This window comes from Pogonomyrmex barbatus, unplaced genomic scaffold (assembly GCF_055798465.1).
Source record: "Pogonomyrmex barbatus isolate J1 unplaced genomic scaffold, ASM5579846v1 scaffold13, whole genome shotgun sequence".
NCBI lineage: Eukaryota > Metazoa > Arthropoda > Insecta > Hymenoptera > Formicidae > Pogonomyrmex > Pogonomyrmex barbatus.
In genome coordinates, this window is record NW_028297109.1 from 2,173,575 (window position 1) to 2,187,009 (window position 13,435).

Below are 13,435 nucleotides of genomic sequence, written 5' to 3' on the forward strand. Positions count from 1 at the left end.
TTTTAAAATAATATTCTCATTGATTGTGATAACGTATAATAATAATAGTATAATTATTTGATTCGTTATTAATTTCAATAAATTAAAACGTAATAATCATAAAATATATAGACAACTGATGCAATTACTGAAATATAAAATATATTTTAAACGATTATTTCTAAATTCGTAATGTAAAATTTAAATCTAATTCTAATCCTTAAAAACATAACAAAATTTCTTACACCTTTTTTAATAATTAAAATTTTGAAAATCAAGAAATATAATATTCTCTCATTAACTTATAAATACCTATATATATTGTATCATATATATATATAATCAGGATGAGATCTTCTGTTGAAGAAACAGGATAAAAAGCTGAAAGAGGAATTTGTACAACAATATGCATGTTTATTATCTGAAAGTTTTACATCTCTAGGATGCCATTGCATGGCGTGTTCCGTCGTCAGCGATTCGAACGATGTAACAACCCATGATAATCGCAAACTCCTCTCACGAGAGCGTCTTTCTTTTATTTATTTAATAAAGTATCGTCGAATCGCGATCGACTAACCCTTTACAAATATAATATCTGTATATAATATATGAATCTCGGACAAAAAGAAAACGCATATCAAGGAATCACAACCGCTCCTTTGACAATATAATTAACTTTGCGTTTCTTTTTTAGAGGATTGGGGGGGAGAAATGCAGGGAAAGGGGAAGGTGGAAAGGACACCTTCCGTTTTGTTGTCGGCTTCAGCTCCAAGACATAACAAATTCGCACTGTCTCTCTCGTACATCGAACAATAAATAATTTTATCGATCACTATAAATATTCAATAATGTTAGATAACAATGAAATAAAATAAGTAACCATATGACATTACAACGTAATAATATGAGAACCAATCGTGGCGTCACCGCTAAATGAAGATTCATTGCGTTTGATTGATCTTTGCTTCGTAGTGAGTTTTCAATTTTGATGTACAGCCTTCGTGTTTCCGAATCGTCTCCTCAATCATATTTCGCACGACACAACCTCGTTAATCGTTAATCTGCATTTAATTGTCGACAAACGCGCTTACTGTAGAAAGATATATCCTTGCTAAGAATACAATCTCGGATGTCATTACTATCTAATCGGTCGCCGCTTTTGTTAAAGGATTTGAAAATTTTTTTTTTTAAAAAACATACGTAAAATGACTTCCAAGATTCCTGTACTATGATATAACATTCACGAACAATATTCTTGTCAAATCAAATATTTTTCCAACGTGACTTTTACTGTATAGATTACGATCGATATATTGTGTTAAAGCAGTTTGTTATACAATCGTATTACTGCAGTGATTCCTGCAGCGACAAAGTCAGCGTTACAATATGTGAAATACTTGAGCGAACAATGGAAAAAAACGAAAGAGAAAAAAGAACAAATATATGCTATAAATATGTTTAAATAAATGCATTAGATGTCTAAATGCGGTCTGCCATCATACTTTCTTATTGAAAAAATTAGTGAATTTTATCTTCTCTAGCACGTGGATATATCTTACGTCTAATACATATAAGCATAAACATATATATTATAACAAAATTTTAATTCATTATAACCGAAATATACAAATCCACATATAAAATCATTTCTAAGAGATTTGTGCAATTTAAGATAAACATTGCAATATGCGACAAATCATGATTCAAATAGTAATGTACATTTGTATTTGCATTCGTTTTTTATTACGAGCATGAAAAAGCTGAGATTCTTTAAATATGTTTTTCTCTGTATACAACATGACATATCCTCGTTTTTCTCTTCTTCATGATCCTCCCGCCTTCCAGTATCTTTTGAATAAAGGCATAAACGTTAATGTTTATTTTAAAAATACTAGTTCTCTGTGTTTCTCTCCGGATTCATCGCCCGAGAATAAACAACCTAATTTGTTGTCTATGACATATCTCTGAAATGTGCAGTCACTACCACGTTTGGAACACTGCACATGACGACATAATTAAATTCGTAATTGATAATGATCTAAGAGAAAAAAATAAATGGTCAAAAAAAAAATATATATATATATATATGTATATATATATATATATATATATCTATCTATATACACGCGCAGCATCTTTCATGAAACGATGACATTTAAATTATCTGCTAAAGCAATGATAAAAATACTATTAAAATAAAAATAATATTAATAATAATAACAGCGAGTCTCATAATTACACTCAACATCAACAGTGGAAGCAATAAATACAAATGAGAATGACGAAATGCTTCTTAAAAAGCGCTAACTTTACAAAAAACCGCTTCGTATTTATGGAAAATACCACCGAATAATAATTGTGAAATTCTAAGAGCGATTCTTCGTCAAGTGTATGATGATAATCAAAACTTCACCGCGGATTTGTTTATATTTCTTATTTCATTAAAATGCAATTGTAGGAGAGGTAAATCTTATACATTTTTTTAGCTTTTTCTTTATGTTTATCAGATTAGGTTAATTCTGTATCTCGACGTCTTCGTGCTGAAACACATGAAAATCAAAGGCTAGATCAGATACATAGCATCCGAGGCGCTCTTTGACAAGCGCGTTGGCTATAAAGCATTAAGAATTTTCGCAATCCAGTCCAAGTGAATGAATCCATTAATGTATCTTTGCCATATAAATCACGTCCATTTAAATCATGTCCGCCCCGGAGTGCATTATATGTGTACATGTGTTGGAAACATCGCGTGCTAAATATAACATTCAAATCATCGGCAAATCGTTGCGCGAACTTAGATATATCGAGTAACGTCCTACATTCCATTTCCTTCTGTTCTCCTTTTGTTCCTTTTTTTTAATTTTTTTATTTTTTTATTTTTTGTATTTTTCCATTTAACTGATAATCATGGGAAATAGATTCGTAATAATGCACATAAGTGGTCAGCTAGAATGATTAAGTAAGCTTTGACAGGCATAAAGCAGATTTACCTAGCATGATAGCCTCCATTAAAGATAATCGCGTTTGTTGTGCAGGTTCGGTTGAAGGCTGTCATTTCTTTTTCGCTGGATTCCTTTGTGGTGTAGATGGTCTACCTGCTTGACCCGTGTTCATTCCTCCATACTGGTATTTTGCTTTCTTCTCTGATGGTTTCAAGATCTGCAAAAAGATGCAAAACAATAAATTTGAAATATTATATCAGCAATATTAAGAACTGAAAATAAAATTATTCTGTCAATTACCTGAAAACTGCACATCAACGTTTCGTCAACACTCATCATTCCGCCAGCATTGTCGAATTCGCCACAGTAATTTGGCGCAGAGAAAAGCGTGACGAGTTGTCGTTTGGCGAAGAACTCGTAACCGTCTTCGACTACTTGATGTGCTCTGCATATGAGATCCATGTCGTGACGATTCAGGAACTTTGATACGACATCTGGACCGAATGTGAATGAAACTCCTCTATCGTTTTCACCCCAACCCTGAAACATTACCGTATAATTAGATCAATCCTTGTATTAATCTAATTAGTGCATTAAAATTAGTTTTACGTAGAAAAATCTCACCTGAACATCTTTATCAGGATCGGACCATAAGAGATCACAGAGGAGACCAGTATCAGGTACATCGGTTGGACGCATGATTCTTCTGATTTGTTCCATTCCCTAAAAAAAAGGCAAAATTTAAATATGTCTTTTACATTTTTATCAAATCCAATTCGTAATAACATTCCCTTTTATAAAAAACGGGAATCAACGAATCTTTTATTTGTCCGTTAATTACCTGCAAGTCAGGACTGAGCCCGCCATGGCAGCAGAAGATTTTCTCGTCAATGATCGCAGCAATCGGCAAGCAGTTAAAGCAATCCGTGAAGGTCTTCCAGAGCTTGATATTGTACCGTCGCTTGCACTCATCGTAAAAGCCGTATATCCTGTTTATACTGGCACATTCGTGGTTGCCACGCAGTAGGAAGAAGTTCTCCGGATACTTGATTTTGTACGCCAGTAGCAGGCATATCGTCTCCAAGGATTGCTTCCCTCGATCGACGTAGTCACCTAGAAACAGGTAGTTGGCCTCGGGCGGAAAGCCACCGTACTCAAAGAGCCGCAACAGGTCGGTGTATTGGCCATGTATATCGCCGCAAATCTTAAGCGGCGCTTCCAATTCCAGCAGGATTGGTTGCTGCAGGAAAATCTCCCGCGATTTCAGACAGAGGCCACGCACCTCGGCCTCCGTCATGATAACAGTCTTGCCCGGTCGACATCCTCTGACTGTGCCCAGAAACATTGGCGGTTAATCGCGTAAGTTTACTCAAGATCGGAACGATCCTTCGTTAGTGCAGTGAATCACAATCTCCGTTACGTGCATTTAATCAGAAAAAAATAATAGCAAAATAAATATCAATATATACGGCAAATTTATCGCAGTCAACGTCGATACGATTTTTCAGCTGATATTTCAATCTTCTCTTAAAGGCTTTTATAAGAATCTATCTTTAACGTAAGAACAGGCAGTCTATCTCTGAAAAAAAAAAAAAAATCAATAATGCCATTGTCATGTATAATTAACGGCCGTACTTATACCGCATTACTTATACCGTTACGCGCGTATTACTTCTGGAATTACTCGAGTGTGATACGCCAATAATACATCATTATTATCCCGCCAATTTATTCCGTAAGTCCTCTATTGATACACGCGTTCCCTCCGACTCCGTCGTGCGCCGTTACGCACGGTTATGCAATTCTTCGATTCGCGTCGTGAGGAGAACAATAGAAAAGCACACCTGGCTGTATCGACGTTCCTGTTACCTACACCGGTGTCGTGGAATCGATAATGAGACATCTAATGAGGCATTCCTCGCTTCTGTGTTCACCGCACTAACGACGGGTAGTCGTGGTACTCGTTCTTACAGGTACACCGAGCATAACTCTACTTTGGGGCATGGAAGATGATTAAGTTTCTGTCGGTATTAGCCGTCTCCATAAATAGGGGTGATTACACGATTACAGATTACGGTGAGGCCAGATCATCTTTGCCTATTCTCGAGCATTTTGCATATGGATACAATCACGGTACTTCCGGCGTGGTCTACGGTGATATCGCATCGATTATAATAGCGTCAAAGGCGTGAAATTACTGATAAGCTCGTTGGATAATAGGGATAATGTCTCGGGAGTGCGAGTCTCTCTCGAGAGAGAGAGAAAGGGAAAGAGAGAGAGAGAGAGAGAGAGAGAGAAAGAGAGAGAAAGAGATAGAGGGAAAGAGACGGAGTTATTCTCGACAAGAATTGTGTGATTCAACATAACAAAAAGTATCATTCAACTACGAATTCTGGATCCTAACTGGATTTAAATGATCAACTTCTCTCGGATTCCTAATTTCTATTCTAGTCAAATTTTGCACAATCACAATGCCACGTAAAGTAAATGTAACAATGAATAGATCCGGTGAATAATCTCTGCACTAGTATAAAATAATACAATTTACGAAATTGGACAATTACTTATAAATGACTCACAAATTATTTATAAAACGATAATTACATAAATTAATATAAATTACTTATTAAAACGCTAATTTCTTGCACTAAAGAGAAAAGAACCTAATTCTTTTTAACCTTAAATTCAAATATATCTTTTATCGAACGTAATTCAATATCAAGATATAAAATATCGTACCTGAAATATAAAGACAAAATAATTTAATCTGGTAAAAAAAAAAAAGATTGAATTATAACTCATTTGTATTTTCATGAACAAACTCACATAAAGATGCCAAAAATCTTTAGATAACGTCACTTGACACTCAAAGCATTAATAAGCGGCGAAGGCAAAGGGAACAGGTGATTTAACCGACATCCAGTGCAGATCGTCTCTCTTTATGACGCTATAGATATGTCGTCGGATCGTTATTTATAGGCATAAAAGGGAATTCACGGTGCGGCTGAACTGGTCTGATACTGGTTATCGGAAAACTGCATATCAGCAAGGTCACGGCGACTATAGAACGAAGATGCAGAGATTCCATTATCCGGGAGAGAGAGAGAGAGAGAGAGAGAGAGAGAGAGAGAGAGAGAGACAGAGAGAGAAGTTATTGTCACTTTGCTATTACACGGCGGATATATTCCAGGCGAAACGCTGGAAATGTCACTCTGCACCGTGGAGTCATCGAATGCTTAAAATAAGTGCTTAAAATAAGCCGGAATAAAAACAGATTTCTTCAGAGATCCGGGACTATTTAGTGGCGATGCATAAACATCTCGTCGCGTATATATTGGCTCGTGTTAATAATTTACGGACTTATGTGAGAATTTAATTTCGAGAGAAGCTCGATATTTATACATGACGAAAGCGTAATTGTCCCCTTAAAATAGACCAAATTACCAATTACCAAAACTTAATTGATATGTTCCCTCGAAAGCTTTCTTAACTTTTTTTCAACATAAGACTTCAATAATTCTTATGTAATCTGACTTATGTGTTCGATGTCCAATAATTAACACGATTTGTGATACAAATTGCTTTGGTCTTACAAAGTGATGGAGAGAATATATGATAAATCAGAAATAACTTGTCCCTGAAGAGGTTAAAAATAATTGTAAGGTCTCGTTAACGATGACTCTGGAGTGCGAACTCTATATCGCTTCAGGGACATGCGACACGAGAGTGATTATTACAGTAAATTTCCAGCATTAATTACATCATCACCTGCAATGTGACAATTTAAAAAGTGTACTTGATAATGCAGAAAAAACATTATAAAATTAATGAAATTTTTACATTATCAGCATAATTTTTATAAATCGCGCATGCGCCTAAGACGAACTTCACCATGAAAGACTAAGAATTTAAAATAATTTGTCCCTGAAGTAGTTAAAAATAATTCGTTGTTGCTAGATTGAAGTCTTATGAATAGGGTTGATATTGACGAAAGCTCAGGGGTATACTTTTTGTTAAAAAAAAAAAAAAATCACGTTATGAAGCTAATTAATAATTCCTTTCGAATTATAAATGTTAACTTACTTCCTTCTCATAATATTGTTTTATAATAAATATTACAATAAATTTATTATCAATTAATTATCATAATCATTAATTTTTGTATTCATTTCAAAAATATCTCCGATGCTTTCCGATAATGAATGCATCAATTTAAATTGACACTAAATACATTAAATTAAATATTAATTAAAACGATAATTTTATATCGTAAAGCAATTGATGCGTATTCTATAAATAATATCAAATTATGCTAAGACTTCGATTTTTCGATCAAAAAGATTGAGCAAATGAAATCCGCATATAGAATGGTAATTCAATATTAGCTCAGTAAAACATTCTCTCTTCTTAAAAGGTAAGATTTTTAAATTGTTTATAATTTTAAGATTTTGCAATTTTAGAGGTAAAAAGGAGGAAGATTGGGATATCGTATTCAATTATTTCAATGCGGGAAGGAGACACAACTGAAATACATGCACCTTGTTACAAATTACACCGCGGATTGCACAAACACATCTATTATACCAAGCGTGCTCTAAACTAACATTTAAGCTTAACTAACATCTCCAGCCAATGTTGCTCGATTCCTCAAGGCATCTCAAACGTAGATAGCTACGAGTGCGAAGGGGAAGAGGAGGAGGTAATAAAAGCCAAACGGTTGGCTAGGTGCATCGACAAATCCAGAAATAACTTGGAATAGTTCGAGAAGCATTTATGTGTTACACGTTAATATTCCAAATAAGATTATAGATACTTGTTGATTTGAGTAAGAGCGTGTGTAGTTGTTGTCTTTGAGTCTGAAGGAGGATTCAATAGGATCGACGACCGGAGAGCAGGCGGAGGATCACATTTATTATGCGCGCGGGGTCAGTTCTCCACTTGGGGGGAGAAAAAAAAAACAAAAAGAAAGAAAAAAAGGAGTTAACGGCGAGCGAGCGAACGAGTGAGCACGCGACGACGAGAGGCAACGGCCCGTAATTCGCAGCGCGTGTTTAACACTAAACGTGGCTACCTGAATGTCATTTGTACCGCGCGTCCCTACATCATCCTCTTTACGTTACAACAATTACATTTTCTAGAACCTAAGGCATTGCTACGAGACGCTTTAATATTATTTCAGCTTTAAACTCTGACGCCTAAACAGGAATATATAAATTGCTTTCCACTTACGACAAGTGGACTCCTCCAGAGTCAACTCTGCTTTCCATTTAATTTGTGTCACTGTGTGTAGGTGACTCCAGTCGACTCCACCTAACTCCGCCTTGCTTCGAGATCGAAAGAAACGAAAAGTAGGTCTAGATCAACCGCCAAACCGTGTCAAATTATGTACGAATGCAATTTTTATATGTAACGCAATTAAAATTCTAAATCAAATGTTTTTCTATATATTTATATCAGATTGAATTTATTATAAATTGAATTAACGTTATCTATTCTTGTGAGCTACCTGTACGCTAAATCGGACATGTCAGTTCCTCTTCGATTGCTACGCATGATCATTTGTGCGATACTGTAGCTACAGACTTTAGTTAACTCGAATCGGCAGAAGTGCCGTTAAAAAAGTCACGCAAGTGGAAAGTAGAGATCGGTGTAAGTTAATGAAGAAAAATAAGCGTGTTAAGAAAACTGAGTATGAATTTCCTAAATCTTAATCCCATTATTATGCTTAATATTAAAGATACCAAACGCCAAAACTGTACTTAAACGGCCACGTTTAGAGATAACGCGATGCTAAAATAGGCGCGTGTTTACATGCTAGGTCGCGGGACGATAACGGAATACAAAAATCAGGGAAGTTTGACTAAACGAACATAGGACAATTCTACGTAGGGGAACGACGTTTGTCGTTTCCTATTTACTGTGACGATTGTGACGGTCGTGATGGAGAACGGTGATGGTGTTGGTCGTGTGGTGATGTGTAGTAATGATGATAGTGATGGTGATGATATGGTTATTGTGTAGTAGCTGCGTACCGACGAAGTCCGACGAGAAAATATCTTTTAGCTTGGCTTTCTTCTGAACCTGGTCTTTCTGCGTGTGGTATACTTTACCGCACAAGGGGGTTCCCGCATTCGCGTAGCATGAGAGAGAGAACAAACAAAAAAAAGAGAGATTTGTTTCTTTTTCTGCGCCCAAGAGAGCGAGGGATAAAAGATCGCGCGGTGGTCAGCGGCGCAGAGGGGGGGGGGGGGGGGGTGATGCGGTTGGAGAAGGAAGGCTCTTTAAGTCGCGAGAAAGAGAGAAAAAGATAGAAGAAGGAGAGACGGAGATATACTGACAGGTATCACGAGAGGGAGAGAACAAACGCGAGTAAAATAGAAAGAGAGGAAGGATAAGAAAAAAGAAAAATATACGTAGCGAGTTCCCAAACGAAAGAAAGGAAGAGAGAGAAAGAGAAGACGAGAGAGACGACGAACGGTCCCATAAACTTTTTCTGTTTTTTTTCACTCGAATCATCGTACTCGGGTATCGTGACAGCGATGACCGTAACAGTTCGGCGTACGCATGGACAAGATCGATAGCTTCCCTGCGTTTTTTAATCCGATCGACGGGGGAGGAACGCGCGACGACGCGAAGGAACGGCGCGCGGTCGGAGCACGGCTCCCGCGCGATACGCACCCTCGAAAGCGAGCGAGAGAGACAGACAGACAGAGAGAGAGAGAGAGAGAGAGAGAGAAACGGAGAGAGAGAGAGAGAGAGAGAGAGAGAGAGAGAGAGAGAGAGAGAGAGAGAGAGGAGATAGAACCGTAGAGAATTGCGACGCGGTCCGGAGTTCGGATGGTCGTCGTTTGACGACCGCCAAATACGAGCGAATGTGCGTGTACGCGCGGGACGCGAGCACGGCGTATTCCAATCGCGAAAAGTAGAAACGCTCAATTCGACTCACGCGTCACGTCGCGCCGCGTCGCGTCGCGTCGCATTCGAGTCCGGTTGCGTCGCAATGAATTCTCGTCGCTCGTGCGACTCACGAGGACGCGCGTTCCACGCGCGACACAGCGGCACGCGCGCGACGGGGTACGCGCGGGACAACGTGCACGCGTCCCTCACGCGCCGACCGCCTCGTCGCAATCACGTACCTTCCAGCAATCTCTGTATCAGGTTGTCGATATTCAAGTCGACATCCGCCATTTTTTCCTACCACTAACCGACTGCTCGCCCGATGTTCGCGGACTGGCTCGTACTCGCCTGGCGCGCGCATTTGCACCGCCGCGACGCGGGACGCTGAACCGACGCGCGTCCAAATACGTGTGCGTGCCGTTATCGACTGTCGGTTTTTGTTTTGGGACGAGCGAACAAAGACGTCCGTCCACGTCGAACGTTCACGAGATACTCGATGGGTCGCAAAATGATCACCCAGTAATGTAATAGGATCCCAGTAATGTTATAGGGACAACTATACGTATCGTTTGCTGATTGGCTATTTGTAACTGTCGCCTAAGCGGATTGATGCTTATAGCTATTGGACGAATGAAATTGTACCATTTTACTTATCGAATAAACGGATTGGTTACGTAAAAGGAGGAACTTCTAAATCAACTTTACCAATTTAGATATTTTTCATTATTATTAGATATTATTTGAATTTGAAGATTTATTATTTATCATTGACTGAAAAGAATCTTAAGATTTGAGATCTAATTTAAAAAACTAATTTAAATATACGATCAGACTACAAATGTAGTTTTTGAATAGATTTTTATATTCATAAGACACATTCATAGGTAATCATTTTGTTGAATTAAAATGCAGCATCGCAATAAAATGTATACATAATTTATTTATTGTAATATAAAAAAGTATTATTTTTGCTGTTATGCGGACTATATTTGATACGCTTTCGATTTTTTTCAGAAATTTTTTTTTTTAAGTATAAACGAAAAAAATATATTTTGAAAAATCATTATTAAAATGCAAGCTCCTTAGATCTATAACATTCAAATAATGCTGTATTCGGAAACGGCTATGTCCTTGCTAGAATTTTCTTCATTACTCTTTGCTATGCGAATATATAGAAAGAAAAACGAATAAAGAGTAAAATATAGATTTTCAAACTTAACTGTCGTGTAATAAAAGCAAAAATCGAGGGGAATCCAGAATAGAAGAGTAGCTTAGTCTCACCTACTCCAGAATAGATGAGTTTTATATTATACAGCCAAGTTGTTATTCCAATGTTATTATTCCATACACAATTGATTTAATAAAAATTTGATAACGATATAGTATATTTTATAGAGCTCGATAATGGTAAAATTCCATAACTAAATAACTGATATTAATACCAGCGCACAACGTAGTAATGTATACCAATAACATTATGGGTAGAGTGGACAATATCAGATGCGTTTTATGGAGTATTTCAATATCTGAAATAAAAATAAATCTAATAACACAGCAAAAGAAATGGATCATGTCAAAATTTTAGAAAATTTTCTTAACTTACTTGCATAACCCAAAAATGTAATGTAAATGTAATAACTGATTGCTATAAACCAAAACGTATTACCAAGAAATCGCGCTGAAAATGTATTGTCGTTTATCAAAGCTGCAAATAAAACATATCCAAATAATTCAAAAATTTAATAATCAAACAAAATATATTGTACATATGAGAACTTACCATTATATATAAATAATTGTAAGATGTGAAGTATGATTAATGGAGGAAATACTGCATTTAAATGGATATCAAATGCATAACCCCATTCGACATCTTGTGTTCTATCTATCCTAAAATATCGATTGGTTATGAACCTAGAAAAAAATAGAAATATATAAAATTAAAAATGAAGAAGAAATATAAAATAATATCGAAATTAATAAGGCAATAAGAATCTAACGTGATAATTGATGGTACGTGACAGTTTATTAAAAAAACGATTTTATTTACAACACCAAGATAAAAATTCATGATATAAGATCGAATATAGAGATAATCCGAACGTTTCAGCTCTGTATTGAGCCATCTTCAGCGAGAGTAAAATCGAATAAGTTATGCTCACACATAAATAATCTGCTGATTGGCCTTATGCTAACCGGTCTGGAAACTGTTGTAAGCATCCACCAACATCTATCTACGAATGACTGTTACCAGAGATACATAACAATAAACAACATAAATCAATCTCCACAGCTATATATAATATTTATTTGTAATATTAAGTTTTCTTGTTTCGATCTTATTCATGAACTTTTACCTTGGTGTTAAATACAAATTTTTTTTTAATAAACTATCACGCACTAATTACTGCGTTGGACTCTTATTGCCTTATTAATTTCGATTTTTTTACAATTTCAAGAGTCATTGAGATAAGTAATTTGTTAATTTAAATAATACATGATAGAACAAAGATAAGAAGTATCAATCTAAAAATATAATAGAATTTGACATTGTTAAGATAAAAATATGCTTACCAAAATATTGTTGCTATTAATAATCCAGCAGCTATATAATCGATGAAAACCATATAAAATAATAGTTTGACAAATTGGAAGAATCTTAGGCTCAATACTATGGCAAAACCAATAGTAGATACACAGAGACAGCATGTGACCAGCACTAAAAACGCAGGATCGTCTCTTGCAAATTGTGATTTTGTCTCTGCAAGAATTCATAATATGAAAATAAAACAATACACGATTGATATAATCAGAGTATCAACGTACGCTTTCTGTTTTGAAAGTTTCTATACACTTTCTGCGGCGCCACAAACAGAAAGATCATCTGCCAAACAGCGAACTCAAAGTCCATTTGCTCGAACTTAAGTAGTTTTCTTAGATATTTGTAACATTTTGTCGCAGCACCCATGCAATTATGCCTATAATACAACAAGTCGTTCGATCAATCAGATTTGGAGCAGATTAACGCATAATCGGACATGCAAACATTATTACCTGTAAACGATCGGCGTCGGTAGCGACGACGAGAATTCTGTCGGAACGGGCGAATGACACCGACTCGTCGGTGGCGAAGTGGAATACTTCATTTTTTATTCTTTTATACAAAATATAACACGCCGTCACACCTCACAATTATTCACAATGGAAAAACATACTCCTGACGAGCTTCCATCACGTTCGCAAGTGACTATCAGTTTCAGGTTATGTTCGCATATTATGACAAGCCTGAAAACGTTTGTTGGTAATGTCAATGCTCTCCAATTATCACTGAGCCTAGTGCGTCATTAGATGCTTTTTTCTAATTTATTATAGATTATTTGCAAATATCTTTGCAAATATCTTTACACACACACACACACACGCGCGCACACACACACACACCATCCCACCCACCCACACAGCCTTCTTTTGTAATTTGTTTTATATATATATATATATATATATAATTACCAACGAAGACAATATGTGTGTGTGTGCGTGCGCGCGCACACACCATACGCACACACACACACACACACACACACACACACACACACACACACACACATTGCCTTCTT

At 36.4% G+C, this 13,435-nt stretch overlaps 2 protein-coding genes across 7 annotated transcripts; both read right to left on the reverse strand.

Moving 5' to 3' along the window:
* Positions 1-372: 372 nt before the first annotated feature.
* On the reverse strand, positions 373-10,314 carry LOC105423237 (serine/threonine-protein phosphatase PP1-beta catalytic subunit). Of its 6 annotated transcripts, XR_016138303.1 has the most exons (7): positions 10,058-10,314; positions 8,840-9,025; positions 3,763-4,250; positions 3,546-3,644; positions 3,222-3,461; positions 2,970-3,138; positions 373-2,519 (listed from the first exon to the last, which is right to left on the reverse strand). XR_016138303.1 is itself a non-coding variant. In XM_089072498.1 (6 exons), exons 1-6 carry the CDS (start codon positions 10,107-10,109, stop codon positions 3,031-3,033), a joined length of 1,173 nt encoding a protein of 390 aa, XP_088928624.1. In that variant the 5' UTR covers positions 10,110-10,314; the 3' UTR covers positions 373-3,030. The 6 variants fall into 6 exon arrangements, 5 of the variants coding, with proteins under 5 accessions (XP_088928624.1, XP_088928625.1, XP_088928627.1 ...); XM_089072498.1 differs by having other exon boundaries at positions 373-3,138; XM_089072499.1 differs by having other exon boundaries at positions 373-3,138; positions 8,954-9,025; positions 10,058-10,313.
* A 771-nt stretch (positions 10,315-11,085) lies between these two features.
* Positions 11,086-13,249, reverse strand: Unc50 (Unc50 RNA binding protein). Its single transcript, XM_011632918.3, has 6 exons — positions 12,873-13,249; positions 12,645-12,796; positions 12,393-12,579; positions 11,599-11,732; positions 11,422-11,523; positions 11,086-11,344 (listed from the first exon to the last, which is right to left on the reverse strand). The coding sequence occupies exons 1-6, from the start codon at positions 12,962-12,964 to the stop codon at positions 11,208-11,210; spliced, it is 804 nt and encodes a 267-aa protein (XP_011631220.1). The 5' UTR covers positions 12,965-13,249; the 3' UTR covers positions 11,086-11,207.
* Positions 13,250-13,435: the final 186 nt, after the last annotated feature.

Excerpts from the sequence above, each read along its gene's own strand:
- Unc50 (XM_011632918.3), bottom strand. The coding sequence starts at position 12,964 with ATGAAGTATTCCACTTCGCCACCGACGAGTCGGTGTCATTCGCCCGTT. Across the intron at positions 12,797-12,872 it reads CCGACGCCGATCGTTTACAG|GCATAATTGCATGGGTGCTG; the intron begins GTAATAATGTTT and ends GTTGTATTATAG. Across the intron at positions 12,580-12,644 it reads AAACTTTCAAAACAGAAAGC|AGACAAAATCACAATTTGCA; the intron begins GTACGTTGATAC and ends GAATTCTTGCAG.
- LOC105423237 (XM_089072498.1), bottom strand. The coding sequence starts at position 10,109 with ATGGCGGATGTCGACTTGAATATCGACAACCTGATACAGAGATTGCTG. Across the intron at positions 4,251-8,839 it reads CGACCGTCACAATCGTCACA|TCAGAGGATGTCGACCGGGC; the intron begins GTAAATAGGAAA and ends TTCTGGGCACAG. Across the intron at positions 3,139-3,221 it reads CGTTGATGTGCAGTTTTCAG|ATCTTGAAACCATCAGAGAA; the intron begins GTAATTGACAGA and ends ATCTTTTTGCAG.